The 26,254-nt window shown below is 37.4% G+C and overlaps 1 protein-coding gene across 2 annotated transcripts in view; it reads right to left on the bottom strand.

Moving 5' to 3' along the window:
* Window positions 1-26,254, bottom strand: part of TINAG (tubulointerstitial nephritis antigen) — a 94,368-nt gene that overhangs the window by 64,217 nt on the left and 3,897 nt on the right. For both annotated transcript variants that reach the window (XM_029243051.1, XM_029243052.1), the window contains exons 2-4: window positions 21,465-21,528; window positions 20,760-20,849; window positions 14,904-15,018 (exon numbers count right to left, since the gene is read on the bottom strand). In XM_029243051.1, coding sequence (XP_029098884.1) covers window positions 14,904-15,018; window positions 20,760-20,849; window positions 21,465-21,528 — 269 coding nt within the window. The remainder of the gene's footprint in view (window positions 1-14,903; window positions 15,019-20,759; window positions 20,850-21,464; window positions 21,529-26,254) is intronic.

Raw genomic sequence — 26,254 nt, 5'->3', positions numbered from 1 at the left:
GTGGGGAAAAGGCTAACTTTTTCGTTGTTAACAGCAAAATGAATTTTTCATCTTCAATAATATTTGCCTTGATGTCTTAACTCTGAAAGAGTTATGCTTTGATAATTTGCTAGTTACTGTTTTTTTTAACAATCTAATTTCTTGTACATATCAATAATCAGTGACCACACTATGGCTGGTGGTGCCAGTTCTCCAGGGCTCCTGGTTTGAATAGGCTTTCCTTTTATTCGTAGTGATAATTTTAGCTCAGTACCTGCAAGCTCAGAAAAATGACTATATTTCCTGGTCTGCCTTGGATCCCAGGTGTGGCCACATTACTAAATTCTGACCCGTGGAGTGTAAGCACAAGTGTCACTGGCAGCTTCTGAGAACTCTTCCTTAAGAGACGTTTGGCACTTGATTTTACTCCTTTTTATTGATCTTTTTAAAAATTTTCCTGTTGGCAGGAATTTGGGTATAGATGGACATGCAGCAGCTTCTTGAACCATTATATGACCTCGGATATAAAGGCTCTGGAAAATAGAACAAGGAGGAAGAAGCCTGGGTATCCAACACCAAGGAGTGCAATTCTACCATCCACCTCCAGTTTTGTTGGTAAGAAATCAATTTCTATTTAAGTCACTATCATTTTGGACTTTTGTCACTCTCTGATGAGCCCAATCAAAGCTAAAACAGCATGCAGAACTGACATTAAAGATGCTATGGTAGGAGAGAGGGGGAAGATGGTGGAAGAGTAAGACGTAGAGATCACCTTCCTCCCCACAAATACATCAGAAATACGTCTACACATGGAACAATTCCTACAGAACACCTACTGAACACTGGCAGAAGACCTCAGACCTCCCAAAAGGCAAGAAACTCCCCACGTACCTGGGTAGGGCAAAAGAAAAAAGACAAACAGAGACAAAAGAATAGGGACAGGACCTGCACCAGTGGGAGGGAGCCGTGAAGGAGGAAAGGTTTCCACACACTAGAAACCCCTTCGCGGGTGGAGACTGCGGATAGCAGAGGGGGGAAGCTTCAGAGCCGTGGAGGAGAGCGCAGCCACAGGGGTGCGGAAGGCAAAGTGGAGAGGTTGCCAGGCCTTTTCCGCTGCAGGCTCGCCCTGCATTCCGTACCCCTCCCTCCCCCTGGCCTGAGTGAGCCGGAGCCCCAAATCAGTGGCTCCTTTAACCCCATCCTGTCTGAGAAGAACAGACACCCTCCAGTGACCTACACGCAGAGGCGGGGCCAAATCAAAAGCTGAACCCCAGGAGCTGTCCGAACAAAGAAGAGAAAGGGAAATCTCTCCCAGCAGTCTCTGGAGCAGCGGATTAAATCTCCACAATCAACTTGAAATACCCTGCATCTGTAGAATACCTGAATAGACAACGAATCATCCCAAATTGAGGAGGTGGACTTTGAGAGCAAGATTTATGATTTTTTCCCTTTTCCTCTTTTTGTGAGTGTGTATGTGTATGCTTCTGGGTGAGATTTTGTCTGTATAGCTTTTCTTTCACCATTTGTCCTAGGGCTCTATCTGTCCGTTTTTTGTTTTGTTTTGTTTTGTTTTGTCTTCTACTTTTTAAAAAAATTTCTTTCTGAGTAATTATTTTTTCATTTTAATAACTTTATTTTATTTTACCTTACTTTATTTTATTTTTTTTTTATCCTCTTTCTTTCTTTCTTTCTTTATACTTTTTCTCCCTTTTATTCTGAGCCATGTGGATGAAAGGCTCTTGGTGCTCCAGCCAGGAGTCAGTGTTGTGCCTCTGAGGTGGGAGAGCCAACTTCAGGACACTGGTCCACAAGACACCTCCCAGCTCCACATAATATCAAATGGCGAAAATCACCCAGAGATCTCCATCTCAACACCAACACCCAGCTTCACTCAACGACCAGCAAGCTACAGTGCTGGACACCCTATGCCAAACAACTAGCAAGACAGGAACACAAACCCACCCATTAGCAGAGAGACTGCCTAAAATCAAAATAAGTCCACAGACACCTCAAAACACACCACCAGACATGGACCTGCCTACCAGAAAGACAAGATCCAGCCTCATCCACCAGAACACAGGCACTAGCCCCCTCCACCAGGAAGCCTACACAACCCACTGAACCAACTTTAGCCACTGGGGACAGACACCAAAAACAATGGGAACTACGAACCTGCAGCCTGCAAAAAGGAGACCCCAAACACAATATGATAAGCAAAATGAGAAGACAGAAAAACACACAGCAGATGAAGGAGCAAGATAAAAACCCACCAGACCTAATAAATGAAGAGGAAATAGGCAGTCTACCTGAAAAATAATTCAGAATAATGATAGTAAAGATGATCCAATATCTTGGATACAGAATAGAGAAAATGCGAAAAACGTTTAACAAGGACCTAGAAGAACTAAAGATGAAAGAAGCAATGATGAAAAACACAATAAATGAAATTAAAAATACTCTAGAAGAGATCAATAGCAGAATAACTGAGGCAGAAGAACGGATAAGTGACCTGGAAGATAGAATAGTGGAAATAACCACTGCAGAGCAGAATAAAGAAAAAAGAATGAAAAGAACTGAGGACAGTCTCAGAGACCTCTGAGACAATATTAAACGCACCAACATTCGAATTATAGGGGTTCCAGAAGAAGAAGAGAAAAGAAAGGGACTGAGAAAATATTTGAAGAGATTATAGTTGAAAACTTCCCTAATATGGGAAAGGAAATAGTTAATCAAGTCCAGGAAGCACAGAGTCCCATACAGGATGAATCCAAGGAGAAACATGCCAAGACACATATTAATCAAACTGTCAAAAATTAACTTCAAAGAAAACATATTAAAAGCAGCAAGGGGAAAACAACAAATAACACACAAGGGGATCCCCATAAGGTTAACAGCTGACCTTTCAGCAGAAACTCTGCAAACCAGAGGGACTGGCAGGACATATTTAAAGTAATGAAGGAGAAAAACCTACAACCAAGTTTACTCTACCCAGCAAGGATCTCTTTCAGATTTGATGGAGAAATTAAAACCTTTACAGACAAGCAAGAGCTAAGAGAGTTCAGCACCACAAAACCACCTTTACAAAAAATGCTAAAGGATCTTCTCTAGGCAAGAAACACAAGAGAAGGAAAAGACCTACAATAACAAACACAAAACAATTAAGAAAATGGGAATAGGAACATACATATCAATAATTACCTTAAATGTAAATGGATTAAATGCTCCCACCAAAAGACACAGATTGGCTGAATGGATACAAAAAAAAGACCCATATATAGGCTGTCTACAAGAGACCCACTTCAGACCTAGAGACACATACAGACTGAAAGTGAGGGGATGGAAAAAGATATTCCATGCAAATGGAAACCAAAAGAAAGCTGGAGTAGCAATTCTCATATCAGAAAAAATAGACTTTAAAATAAAGGCTATTAGAAGAGATTATCACCACATAATGATCAAGGGATCGATCCAAGAAGAATATATAACAATTGTAAATATTTATGCACCCAACATAGGAGCACCTCAATACATAAGGCAAATACTAACAGCCCTAAAAGGGAAAATCGACAGTAACACATTCATAGTAGGGGACTTTAAAACCCCACTTTCACCCATGGAAAGATCTTCCAAAATGAAAATAAATAAGGAAACAGAAGCTTTAAATGATACATTAAACAAGATGGACTTAATTGATATTTATAGGACATTCCATCCAAAAACAGCAGAATACACTTTATTCTCAAGTACTCATGGAACATTCTCCAGGATAGATCATATCTTGGGTCACAAATCAAGCCTTGGTAAATTTAAGAAAATTGAAATTGTATCAAGTATCTTTTCTGACCACAACACTATGAGACTAGATATCAATTACAGGAAAAGATCTGTAAAAAATACAAACACATGGAGGCTAAGCCATAGTGATCACTGAAGAAATCAAAGAGGAAATCAAGAAATACCTAGAAACAAATGACAATGGAGACAAGACAACCCAAAACCTATGGGATGCAGCAAAAGCAGTTCTAAGAGCGAAGTTTATAGCAATACAATCCTACCTTAAGAAACAGGAAACATCTCGAATAAACAACCTAACCTTGCACCTAAAGGAATTAGAGAAAGAAGAACCAAAAAAAACCCCAAAGTTAACAGAAGGAAAGAAATCATAAAGGTCAGATCAGAAATAAATGAAAAAGAAATGAAGGAAACGATAACAAAGATCAATAAAACTAAAAGCTGGTTGTTTGAGAAGATAAACAAAATTGATAAACCATTAGCTAGACTCATCAAGAACAAAAGGGAGAAGACTCAAATCAATAGAATTATAAATGAAAACGGAGAAGTAACAACTGACACTGCAGAAATACAAAGGATCATGAGAGATTACTACAAGCAACTATATGCCAATAAAATGGACAACCTGGAAGAAATGGACAAATTCTTAGAAATGCACAACATGCCAAGACTGAATCAGGAAGAAATAGAAAATATGAACAGACCAATCACACGCACCGAAATTGAAACTGTGATTAAAAATCTTCCAACAAACAAAAGTCCAGGACCAGATGGCTTCACAGGCAAATTCTATCAAACATTTAGAGAAGAGCTAACACCTATCCTTCTCAAACTCTTCCAAAATATAGCAGAGGGAGGAACACACCCAAACTCATTCTACGAGGCCACCATCACTCTGATATCAAAACCAGACAAAGATGTCACAAAGAAAGAAAACTACAGGCCAATATCACTGATGAACATAGTTGCAAAAATCCTCAACAAAATACTAGCAAACAGAATCCAACAGCACATTAAAAGAATCATACACTATGATCAAGTGGGGTTTATCCCAGGAATGGAAGGATTCTTCAATATACACAAATCAATCAATGTAATACACCGTATTAACTAATTGAGGGAGAAAAACCATATGGTCATCTCAATAGATGCAAAGAAAGCTTTTGACAAAATTCAATGCCCATTTATGATGAAAACCCTGCAGAGAGTAGGCATAGAGGGAACTTTCCTCAACATATTAAAGGCCATATATGACAAACCCACAGCCAACATCATCCTCAATGGTGAAAAACTGAAAGCATTTCCACTAAGATCAGGAAGAAGATAAGGTTGCCCATTCTCACCACTCTTATTCAACATAGTTTTGGAAGTTTTAGCGACAGCAATCAGAGAAGAAAAGAAAATAAATGAATCCAAATCGGAAAATAAGAAGTAAAGCTGTCACTGTTTGCAGATGACATGATACTATACATAGAGAATCCTAAAGATGCTACCAGAAAACTACTAGAGCTAATCAATGAATTTGGTAAAGTAGCAGGATACAAAATTAATGCACAGAAATCTCTGGCATTCCTATACACTAATGATGAAAAATCTGAAGGAGAAATTAAGGAAACACTCCCATTTACCACTGCAACAAAAAGAATAAAATATCTAGGAATAAACCTACCTAAGGAGACAAAAGACCTGTATGCAGAAAATTATAAGACACTGATGAAAGAAATTAAAGGTGATACAAATAGATGGAGAGATATACCATGTTCTTGGATTGGAAAAATCAACATTGTGAAAATGACTCTACTACCCAAAGCAATCTACAGATTCAGTGTAATCCCTATCAAACTATCACTGGCATTTTTCACAGAACTAGAACAAAAAATTTCATAATTTGTATGGAAACACAAAAGACCCCGAATAGCCAAAGTAATCTTGAGAAGGAAAAAGTAGCTGGAAGAATCAGGCTCCCTGACTTCAGACTATACTGCAAAGCTACAGTAATCAAGACAGTATGGTACTGTTACAAAAACAGAAATATAGATCAATGGAACAGGATAGAAAGCCCAGAGATGGACCCACGCACATATGGTCACCTTGTCTTTGATAAAGGAGGCAGGAATGTACAGTAGAGAAAGGACAGCCTCTTCAATAAGTGGTGCTGGGAAAACTGGACAGGTACATGAAAAAATATGAGATTAGATCCCTCCCTATCACCATACACAAAAATAAGCTCAAAATGGATTAAAGACCTAAATGTAAGGCCAGAAACTATCAAACCCTTAGAGAAAAACATAGGCAGGACACTCTATGACACAAATCACAGCAAGATCCTTTTTGACCCACCGCCTAGAGAAACGGAAATAAAAACAAAAATAAACAAATGGGACCTAATGAAACTACAAAGCTTTTGCACAGCACAGGAAACCATAAACAAATCCAAAAGACAACCCTCAGAATGGGAAAAAATATTTGCAAATGAAGCAACTGACAAAGGATTAATTTCCAAAATTTACAAGCAGCTCATGCAGCTCAATAACAAAAAAACAAACAACCCAATCCAAAAATGGGCAGAAGACCTAAATAGACATTTCTCCAAAGAAGATATACAGACTGCCAACAAACACATGAAAGAATGCTCAACATCATTAATCATTAGGGCAATGCATATCAAAACTGCAATGTGATATCATCTCACACCAGTCAGAGTGGCATCATCATAAAATCTAGAAACCATAAATGCTGGAGAGGGTGTGGAGAAAAGGGAACACTCTTGCACTGCTGGTGAGAATGTGAATTGGTACAGCCACTATGGAGAACAGTAGGGAGATTCCTTAAAAAACTGCAAATAGAACTACCATATGACCCAGCAATCCCACTACTGGGCATATACCCTGAGAAAACCATAATTCAAAAAGAGTCATGTACCAAAATGTTCATTGCAGTTCTATCTACAATAGCCAGGAGATGAAAACAACCTAAGTGTCCATCATCGGATGAATGGATAAAGAAGATGTGCCACATATATACAATGGAATACTACTCAGCCATGAAAAGAAATGAAATTGAGCTATTTGTAATGAGGTGGATGGACCTAGATTCTGTCATACAGAGTGATGTAAGTCAGAAGGAGAAAGACAAATACCGTATGCTAACACATACATATGGAATTAAAAAAAAAATGTCATGAAGAGCCTAGGGGTAAGACAGGAATAAAGACACAGACCTACTAGAGAATGGACTTGAGGATATGGGGAGGGGGAAGGGTAAGCTGTTACAAAGTGAGAGAGTGGCATGGACATATGTACACTACCAAACGTAAAATAGATAGGTAGTGGGAAGCAGCCACATAGCACAGGGAGATCAGCTCGGTGCTTTGTGACCACCTAGAGGGGTTGGATAGGGAGGGTGGGAGGGAGGGAGACACAAGAGGGAAGAGTATGGGAACATACATATATGTATAACTGATTCACTTTGTTATTAAGCAGAAACTAACACACCATTGTAAAGCAATTATATTCCAATAAAGATGTTAAAAATAAAAAAGAAATAAAAAAGAAATAATTCCCAAAAGAAAAAAAAAAAAAGATGCTATGGTAGGGCAATACCATATTTCATTGAACCCAGGACATCATCAAATGTAAGAAGCCTCCCAATTTTAGAGTTGTAAAAAAGTGAAGAAAATATGCCTCTGGAGATTGATGAACTGATATTTCCTAAAACGACTTCATTAGAACCCTAGTTCTGAGAAATTGTAATAGATAACTACAAAAGGAGGAGCTGATTAATCAAACAGTTCTGAGAAACTGGTTTTAACAATTAAATAGATTTTTGTCCTCAATGCAGTAGTTTTTATAAACTACCTAAGTGCTGCTGAGAGTCTCTAAGAAATGAAAATAATGTTTGTGATTTTTAATGTGCATGACCCAATGCAAAGTATTTTACTTACTTTCCTTTGATTTCACATCAGTTTTATTGTGAAGCAGATCAGAGGACTAGTGTTTCATGGAACGCACTTTGGCAAGAACCACAGTATGAACTAGACAGACCCAAATTTGGGGAGTCCATGTAACCAAGCCAGACAATATGAGGCCTTCCAAAATAGACCCACACCCATGTCCTCTGCCTGCCTTTCGTCTCTAGAAAAACTTTAGTCAAAGAATAAATTTAATCAGAGAGGTGTGAAAATGCAGAAAGAAAGGGAAACAGTCAAGTAAGACAAAATAAGAATACTTTAACCATTAAACTAAGTCAAGGACCTTTAGTTCTTTCTCAAGGACTAGAGATAATATTCTGAGCCATGTCCTTTGAGCTGTTTTGCAGATACTGAAACCCTTACCAGGTGGAAGAAGTTAACTGTATGCTGCCCACAAGCACTTAGACTGCAGACCGGTTGGAGCTGGAAGGTTGATAATGCTGACTCCCAATTACCTCACCACCAACCAATGAGAAGAATGTCTACAAACTGACCACGCCCTGCTCCTTGAACACTGTAAGACTCCTCACTACCCCCTCCAGGGCGGGACACACGGTTTTGAGGGCATTAGCCCGCTGTGGCCCCCTTTGCCTGGCAAAGCAATGAAGCTATTCTTTTCTACTTCACCCAAAACTCTGTCTCTGCATTTCTATTCGGCACTGGTGAACAGATATCAACACACAGGCTCCTTATATCAACACACCAAATCACCTCAGGAATCTACCTTTTAACAGCCCCAAATTTTTGTTCCCAGAGAAGGGAAAAAATGATTTTTCACATTTCTTTTTGAAGATATGTCCTGCAGTGATCAATTCAGCCCCATGGCATTGGTCAAGTCATGCTCAATTACATCACAGTGCTATGCATCAGACCTTAGTAAAGAAAATAAACTGACAACTCGGAAACTGATTTGACAGATGAGACATTCATTCTGCCACAAGTTCAGCCGGATAAGGAGTGAGGACAGTGCGTATTTCCTAAACTTTGCTGAAGGGTTTGAGGTTCTATTTGGAGAAGGAGAGAAAGAAAGGAGAGAGCCTGGAGGAGACATGAGGAAATGCTTCAATGCTATTTGAATTTTAAGACTCTTAATTCAGAGACAAATCATTCTGTCCCTGGTTCTTTACCCACTGAGCAGAGGAGATTCTGAAATGAGCTGAGTGAAGTATGTACTTAAACAGAATCCACCATAACATCTGGCTGTGATGCTCTTTTGCAGCATCAGTGGCGCCTACTCTATGCTATACAATTATTATAAAAGCCTGACGCCATTTGCCTCATGTTCATATGTGTGGAGCTAAACATCAATTTTATGGAAAAGAATAGTCATTTTTGTTCAATAATATATTAAGAATATAACTATAGAACTGTGTTTTTCACTTTTCTAATCAGTGTTTTGGTTTCTACAAGATGCTTTACACGGGTGACACACATTATTGATATTAAGTAGATGTTTGTTCAGGTAGGTTAGTTAATTAAATTAAATTTTAATTAAATAATTAAATTAAAACTAATCAAATAAAAAATTTCAATAACCTATGAGAGGTAAAAACAAAAACTGATAGTAGTCACTCTGATTTTTTCCAAAGGTACCTTTCATCCCTCAGTACTTACTATCACTAAAATATATTTCAGAGAGGAAAAAACAAATTCTTCCTAGAGAAATAGATCCAGTCAATCAAATACCATGTCTTATCTAAATAATGATAAAGTATCCAGACAATGAAATAAATTTCCCTTTCTCGTCTCAATGATCATTGGTTTTAAAAGTTATTACATAACACATAAAATACAATTTTACTTTAACTTCCAAAAAACAATAGAAAAAGATGTTATTTTTTCTTTGTTGGTAATGCCAACTTAGACACACTAAAATCTTCTGTATTGGGTGACTGGGAAAAGATGTACTAGTAAACTATGAGGCTGACAAAAAAAAATTTAGAACATTTTTACATACATCAATCTGATACTGTATAATATAGTAAAGCTATAGGTTTTAAATGCTATACCAGCCTTATTAATGTTTTAATAATTTCTAAATATTGATAGCTCCACCTAAGATGTGATATTTATCTGTGATAGCTTTGTTAACTTTATTGTTCTCCCTGGGAAATGAACAACAAAACTATTAAAAACATATTTTTTAACTAAGCCAAGTAGAAAAATGAACTCTGAATTTCCCTATCTCTGTTTGAAAATAGTATGTTTTATTCAAAACGTTTGCAATATTTATAATATAATATAACACAGGGAAGCCTCTTGAAGTTATCTCCCAAATTTAAATTCCTGGAAAAATAATCAGGTACAGAACGGTTGCTTTGATTAGATTTGATTTGACATGATTTGATTTGATTTGATTTAGGAGCATAGTAGAAGAACTTTCAGGTTATCAAAAATATATAATCTCTGTCAAGGCCAATAAACCCAGAGCTACACCTTTCTTTATGAAAGAAAATCCTCCAAATGATTAAGTTCTGGGTAATTTAGCTCTTACAAAATTTACCTGTTTCAGAAACTTGCTAGTTTCCCAAGCTTAATCCAAGGGAGAAAGAACCACTTTGTATATTATATAATAACATTTCATTAGTGCTCTACTATACAGTCTGTGTGCTAAAACACTCCTTATTCATCATTTCATGGACTTCTTACAGCCCTGTGAACTGGGTACCACTGCTACCATCATTTCAGCCAGACTAAGAGCCAAGCACACAGGATGCAGAGCTCATGTCCATCTCGGTATGTGAAATGGGGCCATGTGACTAAACGCACTGCCTACATGTGCCTATTAACAGACTTCAACTGTGATGCTTCTGCTGGCTCCAAAGGACCTCAGCCCATGCCAATTTTGCATACAGTCATAATAATTGTTTTCTTTCTGAGACATTAAGTTCTGTTTTAGCCCTGAATATACTTCTGCTCTCTCCAGCACTTTTCTTTCAATATTTTACCTTATGTTAGCAGCTCCTAAAGTGTGTTCTGTGGAATCTAAATCTTGGGAAGTATTAACAGTCATTATAAACAAACAAAGAAGAAAAGGTTCTCTGATGTCATGAGTTTAGGAAACACTGGGTGGAAAAAAGGTCATTGGAGGAAGAGTTCTTAGTGTCCTCAATATACTAATGAATAGTGTGCCTCTTCGGAAGAAAGATACAATACACCATTTCACAAGTGTATTTGACCACAGATAGGACACCTTTATTCCAAATCTTGCAGGATTGGTGGCCCATGGCACAAATGTTGAGAAATATTGAAATAAGATTTTAACCGTGTAATCACCTGTTTTGTACCATAAGGAGACAAAAGGCTCAAGTGGCAGAATTTAAAGTTCCTGTAGGGAGCTACATCAGTCCCGTTGTGAATCTATGCAAGCAAATACACAGTCTCAATGGACTGACAGAGAATCGTCTAATCATTCTTAACATATTTAGTGTACAACAATTTGGAACAGAGCTGTCCAATCAAGGCATTGCTTTGAACAATCTCAAGAAAACGCTTTTAGGAAAAAGTTAGGCAAAGATTGATCAGCTGGCATTTTTGACCTGACACTAGGCATAATTTTAAAGTGGGTGAAGCGAATCTTCATACAAAACAATAAGCTGCATGGTCTAGGCAGGAGCCTCTTGGCCTTCTTTCTTTCCCTTTTTCTCACTTCCTCTCATCCAGTCTGCTTGTACCCAGAGAAAACAGTAAGTTTTTGTTTCCTTTTGTCTTCCCTCACATAGGACTGCCATCCAGGAAAGGCTCCCAAAATCCTTAAGTTAGTTTTTTCTAACCTCCCATGATCAACATATTTCTATTCCTCATTATTATGAATCACACTCCACAAAAAATCATTTGAATTTAACTAATTCATCCAGATTAAACAGATTTTTTCATATTTATATAATCATGGAACTCTTTGTATAAGACCTGTTGATATTCTTCTAATGTACGTTCAGCAGACACATTATGGGACTAGTGACTGAAGTCAAGCAAGGTAGCTAGGGAACCAGCTAAAGGAGAGCTTTCCCAGGAACTGGGAATGACTTATGGCTCATCTTTCCTACCCAGATAAAGAATTTGGTGAATCTCTGTTCTCATCCAGGTAATGGGCTCAAGGAAAGGGAGATGTTTTAGGCTGGGGATGCAGTGAATTTTCTCAGAAAAATCATTCCCACTGTTGGCAACTGCCTACCCTAAGTGTATATATATATATACCATCCTATGTTGAAAATGGTATTTTAAAAAATTGGGGAAAAGTTGGGGGGGAGGGAGTTATCCAGAAGCATACCCACACAAAAGAATTCATTTTCACTCTTCAGAGGCAATTTGATGTATTGAGGGTATTTTCTATGTAGTCACCAGGCAAAGAATTAATCTATTTTTTAAGCTCTTCCTGTGGCTACCAGTTTAACTTAGTTCATATAGACCCCACATTCTTCATTGAAGTTCTTGTTGTATTTCTGATTTTCTGATATCTTCTGACCAGGTATTAGGACAACTCCAACACTCAGAAACTTTTTTTTTTTTGCCGTACGCGTGCCTCTCACTGTTGTGGCCTCTCCCGCTGCGGAGCACAGGCTCCGGACGTGCAGGCTTAGCAGCCATGGCTCACGGCCCCAGCCGCTTCGCGGCATGCGGGATCTTCCCGGACTGGGGCACGAACCCGCGTCCCCTGCATCGGCAGGCGGACTCTCAACCACTGCGCCACCAGGGAAACACTCAGAAACTTTTTGAAAGGACCTCAGCCCTCAAGCTACTATGCCTTAGAAATGGGAATCTATGTCCTTGTGTGTAGCAGAAGTCTTACAGATCAGCCAAATTTTCCTTATTGCTTTCCTGGAATTACTTAGCTACTTTATTACATTAATTCATAGCACTAGGTAATTTAAATTCTCCCAGAGTACTAGTCATTAAGATTTTTCATTTAAATATCACCATAGTCACTTTTATGCAAACAAATCCCTAGGAGCCAATAAATGATTTAGAATTAGATTGCCTTTTTCTATGCTACAGTGAGTGGCAACCTGGGAAAGAAACATACCTCATTTTCTCTATAATATAAAATACTCTAAATTGCAAAAAAATAAAGCTTCAAAAGGAAATGTTAGAAAGAATCAAGAAAAAATGTATATTGACACCCAAATGTGTATTTGGCTAACTGGGACCCTCACTAAAAGCAAGAGAAAGAGTAATCCTTATAAAGAGGGTGAACTTATTATTTTCCTAAACACTTCTGTCTCTTTTTTTCCAGATAGATAAGGACAAAATTGAAAAAGTAAACAGCCAGAAAAAATAACTCTTTTCCAATTGATCTTATAAGTAAGTCAATAAAAGCTATGAATATGAGCCACACCTCTAAAGATGTTATGTCTCAATGATTGTGGAAAAAATCCAAAAATATATCTAAGCTGATCATTTCATAAAGTTAGTTCTGGCTCCAAGATTAAAAGACTTTTTGCTATTTTGAAACTGAACTGGCCAAAGCTAACTGATTATACCAGAAGCCTAGGAACCATTTGGGGGCAGATCTTTTAAAGTCCTGACTCTGCCATTTAAGTAATTCTATGGTGGCTTTTCTCTCCTCTCCATCTCCGTGTGACTTGGCCTCTCTCTGTGTCAATGTTCTTGTCTTTAAAATGTGGAGAATTACAGTACCCACTACATCAAGCTGGGAATTAGATGAGATAATGTATGAAAGTGCTGATAAGAGTGATTGGCGCACAACTACTCAATACATGGCAGCTGTTATGATCTTTTCTGATACTAGTCATAATTTAGCGGGTCCTGCTACTGGAATTTGAACTGGAATAATAAGTCAGGGGATTACATCTTTTGAAAGCAAAGCGCATTGAACATTTAATGAGGAACTTGTGGATTTACAACTCATCCAACAGCATAAATAACAGCCCTGCTTGCTCTGAGATGCTGAGAGCTTCCGGGCAGCCAGGACCTGACACCTTCATTGCAGAGGGAAGAGCCAGTTCTCCAGCAGCCAGGGAACCCCTCTCTGCCCTGGACATTTTTTTAAATTTAATTTTTAGTTTATATTGGAGTATAGTTAATTTACAGTGCTGTGTTAGTTTCAGGTATACAGCAAAGTGATTCATTTATCCATATACACATACCCATTCTTTTTCAGATTCTTTCCCATATAGGTTATTACAGAATACTGAGTATAGTTCCCTGTGCTATAGAGTAGGTCTTTGTTGACAATCTATTTTGTATATAGTAGTGTGCATATGTTAATCCCAAACTCCTAATTTATTCCTCCCTCCCACCCTTCCCCTTTGGTAACCAAAAGTTTGTTTTTGAAGTAAGTCAGACAGAGAAAGACAAATATCATATGATAACACTTATATGTGGAATCTAAAAAAAAAAAATGATACAAATGCCTTGGGCATTTGTAGCAGGCCTTGAATACAATCAAAATCTCAACTGAGAGACACCACAAATGGGATGGTAAAACTGCAGCTCTAAGTTAGACATCTGTGATAACTAGACAGGTGGAAGATTCTTTATGCAAGGTACATATTATCAGAAGATAACACCACTTGAAAATGAAAGGGAAAACCAATACAATAGTATTAGAAACATGAGGGTGTTACGAAACATGGCAATTTCATGAAGGAGTTTGCCAGCTCATCAGGGAAATTTGAAGGTGTTCTTTAAATGGAAAATGTGAGGACTTTTGAGGATAAACTTCTGCTAGTCATCATAGCATACATGTCTGCAGTTACTGGCATTTATTTTATCTTCATTTCATAATGGAGTACCCACGAGCTGTCAAAACTCTGTTTTGATGAATTCACAAAATAACTAAGTTTACTTAGAAAAAGAAAAATAAGGACAACTAATGACTTGCTTAAGCATTGGGTCACCGACAAGCCAATCATCAGAAACATGAATTTCTCTGCAATGATTAGCAATGTAAATGAACACAATCATTCCTGAAGAGAGGAAACTATATCTAATTAATATTAGTGAAATTTCAAAGTCCACATGAAAATTTGGGGGGTATGTAACAACCATTTTGGGGAAAGGTTTTTTTAATTTATATGACAAAATTATCTCGGAAAGCACTAAACTCACTATTTTAGTTATTTAAAATTGCTTTATATGCACCTATGAACACACTTATACAAACACACACATACATGAGTCAAACAGAGAGGATACCTACTGCCACTTCATTCATACTCAGAAGCAAGGGGCTGGGTGGCAGGGTTCCAAGGCGATATTTGAAACCCTCCTCCAAAGTCATTCCCCAGAATTGGCTGTAGTTCTTGGCTGTCCATCTGCCTTACAAATGAAAGAGAAAAATAGGTACAGGTTACATGATGTCACTTTTATCATTACATGTTCATTTATATTTCTGAAATTATATAGAAGCAAATCTGACAAAATTGGAACTGTTACTGAAAGCTAGATATTCATTATATTAATGATGCATTATTGATTACTCTAATAGGGAAGCATATCACTCTTCTTAAAGTAGGTCTATATCAATTATTTTAGTGTCTCAAATGAGGAACCTAAGGCTGTATTAATATAGACTAAATTTAAGAATATTGAATCTCCACATACAGTAAAGGGATTTTAGTGATAATAAGGCCAATATATGCAGTTTCTTCTAAATGTCATTAAATATATTTTAGAAAGAAGCTTGAATGTTCAGAAATGTACTTACAGGTTAAATTGGGAAATCTGTTTTATTTATAATTTAGATTTGAAAAGAAGCTGACCATGTAAAAACAAGTATCCATGAAAAATTGAGGATAAAATAGTTATACTTAAAAAGATTACAGCAACACTAATTAATTTTATTGAAATATTTTATTGAAATATTCTATTATATATTAAATGAGTTAATTTGTGGTAAATGCTCCATAATATTAGTCATTATTAATATAATATAAATTCAACTGATGTAAAATTAGATAACAAAAAGTACCTTTTTTTAGAGACATATTTTGTGCCCTTACATAAAAAAGTAAGCTTTATTTTCAAAACCTAATGATGAGATTTCAAGATAACAATTCCTTAAGAGATGATAGGAGATGAAAAATGAGAAAAATGAAAGTAATTTAATCATTGTTTATTTGAATTAGCTACAACTTAAGGACAATATATTTTCAGTACTTAAGGCAAATCTAAACTCTATCATGTTGTGTTTATCACCAAAATTGTTTACAGTGTGAAAGGCTCCTATGAATGATTGAAGATATGACTCAATTTTCAATAACATGCCTGGTGGGCTTCCCTGGTGGCGCAGTGGTTGAGAGTCCGCCTGGCAATGCAAGGGACATGGGTTCGTGCCCCGGTGCGCGAAGATCTCACATGCTGCGGAGCAGCTAGGCCCATGAGCCATGTCTGCTGAGCCTGCGCGTCCGGAGCCTGTGCTCCGCAGCGGGAGAGGCCACAACAGTGAGAGGCCCGCGTACCGCAAAAAAATAAAATAAAATAAAATAATATGCCTGGCAAGTTAATTCTTTTCTTTTACAAGATCTGTTAGTTCATAAAACTTGAAGCAACTTTGAGCCACAATTTTTAAATGTAATCTCCATCATTCCAGGGAATTTCAATAAAGAAACTTTTGAATATATTAGACATTGCAGGTTTATTTAAGAGACCACCAGGATCAGCCTTAGGAAATCACGCAACAGTAAAATATGTTTTTGGTGCCCTACACTAGTAGTTTTCAAACATTGAGACATTTTGGGGCCATTTAATTAATCATTCAATTTAGTGAATAGGGATCAGTATTTTAAAAGATAAAATAGAATATAAGAGAAACAATAGGAAATATTAGAGTTTATAGGACAGAGTGAGGGTAAGTAATATTTATATACATTTAAGTGTATGTACAAGTGCATGTGTGTGTGTGTGTGTGTGTGTGTGTACTAGGTCATAAAGTTACATGTATGATTACTATAATTTATGCTCAGAAAAGCATGAATAGCACCACTGCTCTGCATCATCCTTTTTGACCTAGGCTCATCACTTTGTTTTTTTAATTGAAGTATATTTGATTTACAATGTCGTGTTAATTTCTGCTGTACAGCAAGGTGATTCAGTTATATATACATATATATATATATATTCTCTTTCATATTCTTTTCCATTATGCTTTATCCCAGGATATTGAATATAGTTCCCTGTGCTATACAGTAGGACCTTGCTGTTTATCCATCCTATATATACTAGTTTGCATCTGCTAGTCCCAAACTCCCAATCCATCCTTCTCCTACCCCACCTATCCCTTGGCAACAACCAGTCTGTCCTCTATGTCTGTCATCACTTTCCTTTTAACCCAAGTTAGCATTTACTGAACATTCTTAATTTATCTATCACATTCTTCAGTAAACACTGGGGACATAGAAATAAATTTCTCTACCTTCAGAAAGCTCATACTCTAAAAAAGCCTACAAAAGAGAAATGACTTCAGTATGCATAATTTATTAGCGATAGGTCAAAATCTGATCAGAGTAGAGGACTGAAACATAACTCTTCCTGAAGGAGTTAGAAGAAGTTTTTACAGAAAGCGACTTTTTAGTGCTCAGCCTGGAAGGATGAGAATGAATTAGACAGCCAGATGTGAGGAAAGAGATAATTTATTCTAAATAAAGGCAACTCTGGAGCAAAGCAGGTTTGAAATTTGGAATAACATTTAGGGAATAGCAGATAAGTAGAGCACTTAAACTCTGAGAGCGAGCAGAGAGACAGGGGCTGGAAAGAGTGTAAAAGATGAGGCAGTAAAGCATTTGGGACAGATTGTTATTTATGCTGAGGAGTAAAATTATATTCTAAAGCAATGGAGTGTCATTGAAGACTTTTTAAGAACCTGAGTGGCAGAATCAAAGCTTTGTTTCAGAAGGATAACCATGAAAGTATAAAGGATTGGTTGGAATTTGGTCAGACTGGGAACAGAGAGTAAAGTCAGGTCATTTCAAACTAGGCTTGATAAAGAAATGCACTAGAATATAGCATAAGAATAAAGGAAATAAATTTCTAAAGTAAACTTTGTGGGGATTACAAGAGTCTAGTGACTGAGAGTGAAGAGGAAAGAAGCCTCAAACTAACTTCAGATTTTCTGGCTTAGTTGACATGGTAGCGGGTGATGCCAGTAACCAAGGACAAGTCAAAAGGTTAGTCCTTTTGGTTTGGGGTATTTTTGACTTTGAGAAATCAGTAAGAAATCAGAGTCAACTTATTCAATAGATAGTCTATAGACTTTGAGTTCATAAGAAAAATCAGGGTTAGAGATAGGATGGATTAAAAATGGGTACAAATTCTTTGTAGCTCTTTCCATCAAGAGATGGAGTCCATTTTTCCAACCGTTGAATGTGAGCTGGCCTGGTAACTTGCTTTGTCCAGTAGAATGCAGTGAAATTGACAATGTGCAAATTTCAAGCTTTGGCCTCGTGAGCCATTTCCATCCTCCCCTCATGTCCTGCTTGAACACTGTCATTATGTGAAGAAACCAAGGCTGTCCTGCTGGAGACACATGGGGCCCCCAACAACCAGCACCAACCACCAGACATGGGCAGGGGGCCACCTGGACAATGCAGCCCCAGCTGAGGCCCTAGATGTCTGTGGACACATGAGTAACCCCAGGAGAGACCAGGAAAAAAGCCTCAGCTAAGTCCATCCCAAATTGCCGGTATGAACAAAAAAAAAGCTCGTGCTTTCAGGGCGCTAAATTCTGAAGTGGTTTGTTTCACAGCATCAGATAGACTGAGACTGTTCTCTCTCTCCCTTTGTTCCACTAACTTGCTGATTATTATTTGTGCTACTAATTTGCCACTTATAACTGCCCTATCACTAGAAATCCTTTTACAAAGTTATGATATGTGGATTCCTCAGCTAGATTGTAAATTCCTCTAAGAAATTATTTATTTGTATCCTCAGTAGTGCCAAAAGGGAAACACATGTTTTGTTAATATTAATTGCATTACAACATAATACAGGGAATAAATAAGCACTGAAGTGGGCTATGCAGAATGAATAAAGATTTGGATCTAAATACTACCAAGATGCCAGAAATAAATGTTTTAAAGCAAAGGCTGTGTATATTTGTACATAGGCTATTTTAAAAAGCGCTTAAAACAGACAATGAATGCTATAATATGACTCTGTTTTCATACATGAAAACAACTTAAACATCAGGAACAGTAAATATCTGAGAATTAGAACTTTCTTTTTTTTTTTTTTTTTGCGTTACGCGGGCCTCTCACTGTGTGGCCTCTCCCCGTTGCGGAGCACAGGCTCCGGACGCACAGGCTCAGTGGCCATGGCTCATGGGCCCAGCCGCTCAGCGGCATGTGGGATCCTCCCGGACCGGGGCACGAACTCGTGTCCTCTGCATCGGCAGGCAGACTCTCAACCACTGCGCCACCAGGATAGCCCTAGAACTTTCTTTTAAATTCAAGGACTTTCTACACTCCCTCCTGTTGTTCCCTGGTAAATAATTTTAGTTTTACTCCTTTTCTTCATACTTTGTCTCTTTTACGTAACTTTTTTCTTTGATCTGAGTATATTTTCTTTTGCTGCAATTTTACTTCACCTTTTTTTTTTTAAGTCATCTATGTTTGCTACTAAAAGGCAAATCCTGTGCCTCTTAAATTGACCTAGAGTACTCTCAGAATAAACAAATGATGGAAAGAAAATTCTTCCTTCCAAGGAAGTCAGCATTCCCAACAGATCTGTACTCTTATATGACTTTCTTGCCACATTGCTTTAGACTGTGGTTTCTCCTGGGTTCTGTGACAGTGGAAAGCTTGGCTGCTTATCTTGGCTTCTTGGAAGTGTGTGCTTGTTAGCTCAAGCATTTGAATCCTTTTAGGAACCTGATTCAGATAATCTCTCATGATGACACATACTCTCATGTCCTTTTAATGATTTAAATATCACTTAGCCATAGAAAATAATTGTTTTTCCCTAGAAATACTTAAAATGTCATCATATTATCACCTAAAATATTGTCAAAACACATACACACACACAGAGGAGTTGAGAATGGTTTAAGAATATTAATATCAACAAATGTGACTTCCAAGTGTCTTTTGTGTCTTCCAAGAAAATACTCTGGGTACATCGAAAATTAGTGTCCCCACTGTCCTGGGAAACATATGTCTTAGGTGTAGCAAGAAGTGATATTTCTATGTTTTAAAAATGCATTTCAGGATGACTTCACTTTTATAGTTGCTTAACAGTAGGTCTTCTCACGTGAAATCTTTTCCTGAAGGTAGAAAATGTTTTCGAGGGTGTATAGAAATTTGATCAGTGACAGTGGAGAAATCCTGAAGCAGAAAACAGCTGGCCCATCCCTTCTCCCTTCAGTTCAGTAAAGAAAGCCAGTGTCAGCACCTACACCTAATTCCCTCTATGTAAGTGGAAAAGTGACTTAATTTATTAATCTATCAGAGAGCATCAAACAGTTACTTCCTTTGTCAATCAGTTCAAGCTTTGTTTATTAGCAAAGTAAAATGGCTCAACCAGTCTTTTTACTCAACCATGAGTGAAATTGGCTAGATATCAGTCATGTCGATGACGCTGTCTAGATGGACTGGTCGTTTGGGGGATCATCGAGATAAAATACTACTTTCTGAAGGTCGGAGTCTACCCAGGTTAGATGAGCATATGATTGGCTGGGTCAGGGCAGCACCGGAAGGAAAGATGATGAACATGAATGAACCTGTTTGCCTACTTCCTGATTTTGCCTGAATACTTATTTAAACTAAAGCTCCCCCTACTAGCCTCACTCACACCTTGACACTGCTCCTTCCTAAACAATTTAAGACCATGCTCTATATTTCCTCTTTGTGCCTTTTAATTTTTAATCATTTAATGTTCACCTCTGTTCATTCCAATTTCACATGCCGTTCTACCACCCTCCCCATTTCTCACCCACTCTTTTTTTTGTTTTTGAAAGAATGATCATTTTTAGAAGGAAATGATAGGAAATACATTGTTTGAAACCTGAGGGGCAATGAGGGAGGGAGGCGCCAAAAAGCCTAGAAAGCAAGATTTCTCTCACCCATAGTCTCCTTTATTGACATGTTCAATTAATCCTGGTTGAACAAGGCATACATGCTGGGAACATTTCCATTGCTGTCCTGAGCATGTGCTGTAAAGATACAAAAGTTATGAAAGTGGCCTGGTCTTTAGGGAGTATACTTATAAAATTAGTAACAAGAGTTGCACCTTGTTAAGGCATAAAAGATATTTTTGACTAATGTTAACCATATGACTTTAATTCTTGGCAAAAATAAATCACAACACGTGCATTAGCTACCACTCAGTATCTTCCACTTCAGGCAATTAATAAATGAAATGATCACCCAGTCATTGGAGTTTGAAAACATAAGACAATGGAGACAGTAGATTCGACACATTTGTAATTGTAAATTTTTTGCAGGATAATCAATTTCAAGGCAGCTTTGTTTTATATATAGTTACTGTGTTCAAGAACACGTGATTTTCCTGTAGTATATCAGAATGTTTAAAATTAAGAGGTTTGTGAAAGCAGGCCACTGTCACAAACACCAAACTCAAATGTTAAAAGAAATATTCATGATTAGCTTTTAAACATTTATTAAAATTAAATAAGCTTATAAAAACTATGGGTATGTGATATCTTATGACTTATGATTCTATCTGTATTTAAATATATGCTTTGTTTCACAAATGTTCCTTTGAAGAAAACATACACAGACAGTTCTGTGCCACTTAAATTCATTACCAGGAATTGCAGTTCTCTTTAATTACTGATCCTTCTTCATAACGTTGACCATCTCTGTAGCAACCTGTCAACATACCATGTAAACAAATCAAAATTCTAAATTGAGTAATAAGTAAATTAAAATTGTATTTAGTTTTTTCAAATATGCAAAAAAATTTGGTGCCCATCTGAAGGAAATCCACATAGGGTTTGTGTCAAGGTTTGTATATCGAATTCTTATGGGCTTGTTCCATAAGCTTCTATCTTTACATTGTGTATTTGTTCCAACTGAGAGGATTTGTAAAGCATGAAAACTAGATTACTGAGGTATTGATCACTAAACGCACTCAAAAAAATAATGTATTCGAGTAAGTAAGCAGTAAAACAGTATTTGAATTAATTTATGGCATTTCTTATCTTAAAAATCTAATCAACTCTCATATGTAAATATGATTAATTACATATGCTTAGAGGAAGGAGCTCAAAGTGTTGGACCAAAATATAAAGCTATTTCAGTGAATTCACCTTACAAAGATAAACTCTACTTTTTCTTCAAAATTTAGATCAGGAGAAAAGTTTATACGGTTGTAGTCCTTTGTGTTCCAAGTCCAAATGTTTCTCAGCCATTAACCAAAACTCGTTGCTATTCTACCAGACTCTATAAACTACTCCAAAGAGATGAATGGTGAATTATCATTATATGAAACCAATCAGTAAGATACGGTGAAAATAATACCCTGGCTACAAATTAAATCCCTTTTGAAAATATAACTTACACAAATTTAAATTCATGCTGAATTAGCAAAAGTAGCAAAATTCGCTCCTTTGTCTTGTGAAAACTTTTTTGACGGAGACATGTCACTGATAGATCACAATGGCCCCCAGTTAAATAAAATGAATTCTAACTTTTTATTCATACAATCATAGGAGGAAATCTACATGTTTAGAAAGCATTCCGAGGGACCTGGCTTAACCACCAGCCACAATGTCACAAAAGACACTTACAAATTAGCTATCCTCCGATTTTTCCAAAAATTGTTTCACAGGAAATATTTTACAAATGCCCCTCTTCAGCATGCACTGTGTTCTCACAGTTCAATCTTTTGCTTAATGAATCTAAAAATCTCCTTGTATTTGCATCTATCCACCTCTTTTCCATGGATTTTTGACATTCCACTCTCACAAGAAGAGAGAAGGAAACCACCTCTCTCCTGGACCACAGGGGAGGGGAAAGATTTAACTTTAAATCAAGTTCAGAGTTTCAATTACTACCCAGGATTAAACACTTTTTGTAAATGAATTTCTATGTCTGTAACTTACATAGACCCCGGAATTTTTACTACCTAGGAAAGCAACAGAAAATTCATGCAACAATTCAAGTTTTATTCAAAGTCAAGGGAAGTACTTCCTTGACTAGTTCTAAAGGAGATGAGGGGCAAAATCAAAGCTGATTTTTAAAAATTTATACTGAAGTATAGTTGATTTACAATGTTGGGTTAATTTCTGCTGTACAGCAAAGTGATTCAGTTATACATATATATGTTATCAAACCTGGTTTTTAATCAAAACCGATGAATGTTGCTTGTCCAGCATACCAGTTATATAGATAAAGGGACGAGAAATCACAAAGGTCCTAATGAAAAAAAGGATGTCCCTTCTCTAACCTGTCCCCCAGCTATTAATTTTGAACTAAAGAGAATGTTATCACTGTTCCCACCCAAGATCATTAGTACTATGTCTAGTGTTAGCAAAAGTTCCATTTCTTGGTCTTCCCTCCTTAATATCAAGTCAGAGTTGACTATAAGAAACAACGTTTGCTGTAATCTCATTTGAGAGTTGGCCTCTTGAACAAACACCATAATCTGTTCATCTGAGTTTGGCCAAGGTGCTAACAAAGTGAAGCATCAATTTCTACACAATACAGAAACGCAGTCCACTCCCTTCCTCCACTCTTCCCCACTCCAGTGTATCCCTCATCCCCTGAACAGCATTTAGAGAGATCTTTTAAAGTCTACATTGTGTCACTCCTTGCTTAAAATCCTCAAGTTATTCCCCATCAAATTTAAAATAAAACCAAACTTCTTACAATGACCTATAAGACCTTATCCAAAATCTCTCTTCCATAATCTTTGTCCTCATCACTCCTGTTCTGCTGGCTAAAGGCTTTCCATGATACTGATGAGGATGGAGAGAAGTGGATGAACATAATTTGGAGGCAAAGCAAATGGGACTAGCTCTTGGATTGAGTTTGGAGAATGAGGAAAAAGAGGAATCAAGGATGTCTCAGTAGGATTTTGGCCTGAACCACAGAGAGGCAATGAAGCTAATATTGAAATAAGGAACAGGCTTATGGCAAGAAATCAAGAGTTCTGTTTTGCATATTTTAGATTTAGATTAAGTCTAGGTTAGCCATCCTAATGGAGAATATCAAGTAGAGTAGCACTGGAAATTCAGAGTTAAGTCATGATTGGAGCATGAATTTGAGAGCCAGCAACATACATATCTTTAAAGCCTTGAGACTACATAAGAGGCTGCTTGAGAGAGGGTTTGTAGGTAAGAGAAAGACGTCCAGGACTGAGCTCAAACTCTGTAGCTAACAGACATTCAGAAGAAGAAACAGGGAAGGAGTGACCTATGAGGAAGAAGGGAATTCAGTTGAGGGTAGAGTCTTGAAAAGTAAGAGAAGAAAGTATTCCAAACAAGCAAAAGTGGTCACCTACACAGAGTACCACTGAGGGATCAAGAAAAGAACAGACATCTTAATATTGCATTTGGAAACATGGAAGTCTTCAATAACCCTGCCAAGACAGAGCTCAGTAAAGTAGCAGGAAACAAGATCTTGTAAGAATGAGCTGATGAGAGGCTTGGAATCAGGAAGTGAAATGTTTCCTTCAGATATTTTTGCCATTAAAGGAAAGAAGGAAATGGGATAATAGTTGGTTAAGGACATGGAGTTGAGGGAGGGCTTTTTCAAAGTTGGGAGTTACAACTACCTACTAACCTCCTGCAAGAGAATATCTTGTAAATGATGTTTGCTCACTTTCTTAGTTATTTCCTTGAGGAAAGTCCCTAGAAGTGGAAATTCTGGGTCCAAATTGATGTTTGGACATCTTTAAGGCATTTAATTCATATCGTCATTTTTTTTTTCTTTTCAGAATGATTTTACCAATTTATATTCACCAGCAGTTGAATGAATGAGTTATTCTGTGTCACCTTAATGCATAGACTGTAACTTTGGTTCCCATGTTAGGTACCACCTCATCATGGAAACAGAGTCAGGGTTAGAAATTAACCTTTGATGCTGTCTAGCACCATCTCCCAAGCAATGCCTGAATCCTCTTTTGGATTCTACTAGTTTTGAATGAAAAGTATTTCTTTTAAAATGCTAATTTGAGAACATGATTGGCATTTAAAGGTAGCAGAAAAATTGGGGGAGTTAAAAAAAAACATTTTTGTAAATCAATAGTTTTGTAAATTGATTGATCCAGGAGACAAAGGGAAAAACGATGCTTTAGGAGAGAAAGAGGGAGAGGAGAGAGGAGAGAAGAGGAGAGAGAGGGAGGGAGGGAGGGAGGGACAATTGTAAGGGTGGAGATTTTGAAAAGATAAGAGACAGTGGGAACAAAGACACAGACCTACTAGAGAATGGACTTGAGGATATGGGGAGGGGGAAGGGTAAGCTGTGACAAAGTGAGAGAGTGGCAAGGACATATATACACTACCAAACATAAAATAGATAGCTAGTGGGAAGCAGCTGCATAGCACAGGGAGATCAGCTCGATGCTTTGTGACCACCTGGAGGGGTGGGATAGGGAGGGTGGGAAGGAGGGAGACGCAAGAGGGAAGAGATATGAGAACATATGTATATGTATAACTGATTCACTTTGTTATAAAGCAGAAACTAATACACCATTGTAAAGCAATTATACTCCAATAAAGATGTTAAAAAAAAAAAAGAGTGAGGAAGGAGACATGAGCCAAGAAATTCAGAAACTGGAAAAGGCAAGAAGAGGGATTCTCCCCTAGACCCTCCAGAAGGAATGCAGCCCTGCTGACAGCTTGACTTTCTTCCAGTGAGACCCATTTCAAACTCCCGGCTTCCAGAACTGTAAAATAATTATTTTGTGTTGTGATAATTTGTCATAGCAATAGGAAACTAATACAGTGCCCATACATCATTTGAATAAATGATATATTCACACACACACACACACACACACACACACACACACACACACAAAAGAGACAGTGGGATTTAGAGCTCAAGAGGAGGAATCTACTCCGTGGAAACAGTAACCAATATGGGGGTACTTTGAAAATTATGATGATGGAGAGATGAGAAAATTCCTGGTGGCTTTATTTCCTCAAGGAAAAATGTATAAAGCACTTCAGAGTGAGTTAATCAAACCGATTACACCTTGACATGATAGATCGATAGATAGATAGATAGATCGATAGATAGATAGATAGATAGATAGGTGATAGATAGATGATAGTAATGGTTGTTGAAATTAAAGGAGTTTTGCACCTTTAACAGCCATTAATACAAAAATGAGGCAAATCAGGTATTTGGAAAGTGAAATCCATCTCTTGATTTGAGAAAAGATGACAATATGATGTAACTTATTTTAAAATAACTTCATCATAAAGTGTTCTAATAAATGTGCTGATCTCAACGTCACTTCAGGGAAGGGAGTTGCCTGCTCTAATCAGGAGTCAGCATCCCAGGGGCGGTCGGTAGCACTGATCCTGAAAGGCCAGACTCCAGGTAAGCTGCTACAAGGGGTTCCATTATCCATCTTTTAATGGAC

Source organism: Monodon monoceros, unplaced genomic scaffold (assembly GCF_005190385.1).
Source record: "Monodon monoceros isolate NGI ecotype Baffin Bay Population unplaced genomic scaffold, NGI_Narwhal_1 Super_Scaffold_3, whole genome shotgun sequence".
In the NCBI taxonomy this organism is placed as follows: domain Eukaryota; kingdom Metazoa; phylum Chordata; class Mammalia; order Artiodactyla; family Monodontidae; genus Monodon; species Monodon monoceros.
Note: the sequence above shows the minus strand (reverse complement) of the source record. Positions and strands in the feature narration are given on the sequence as shown.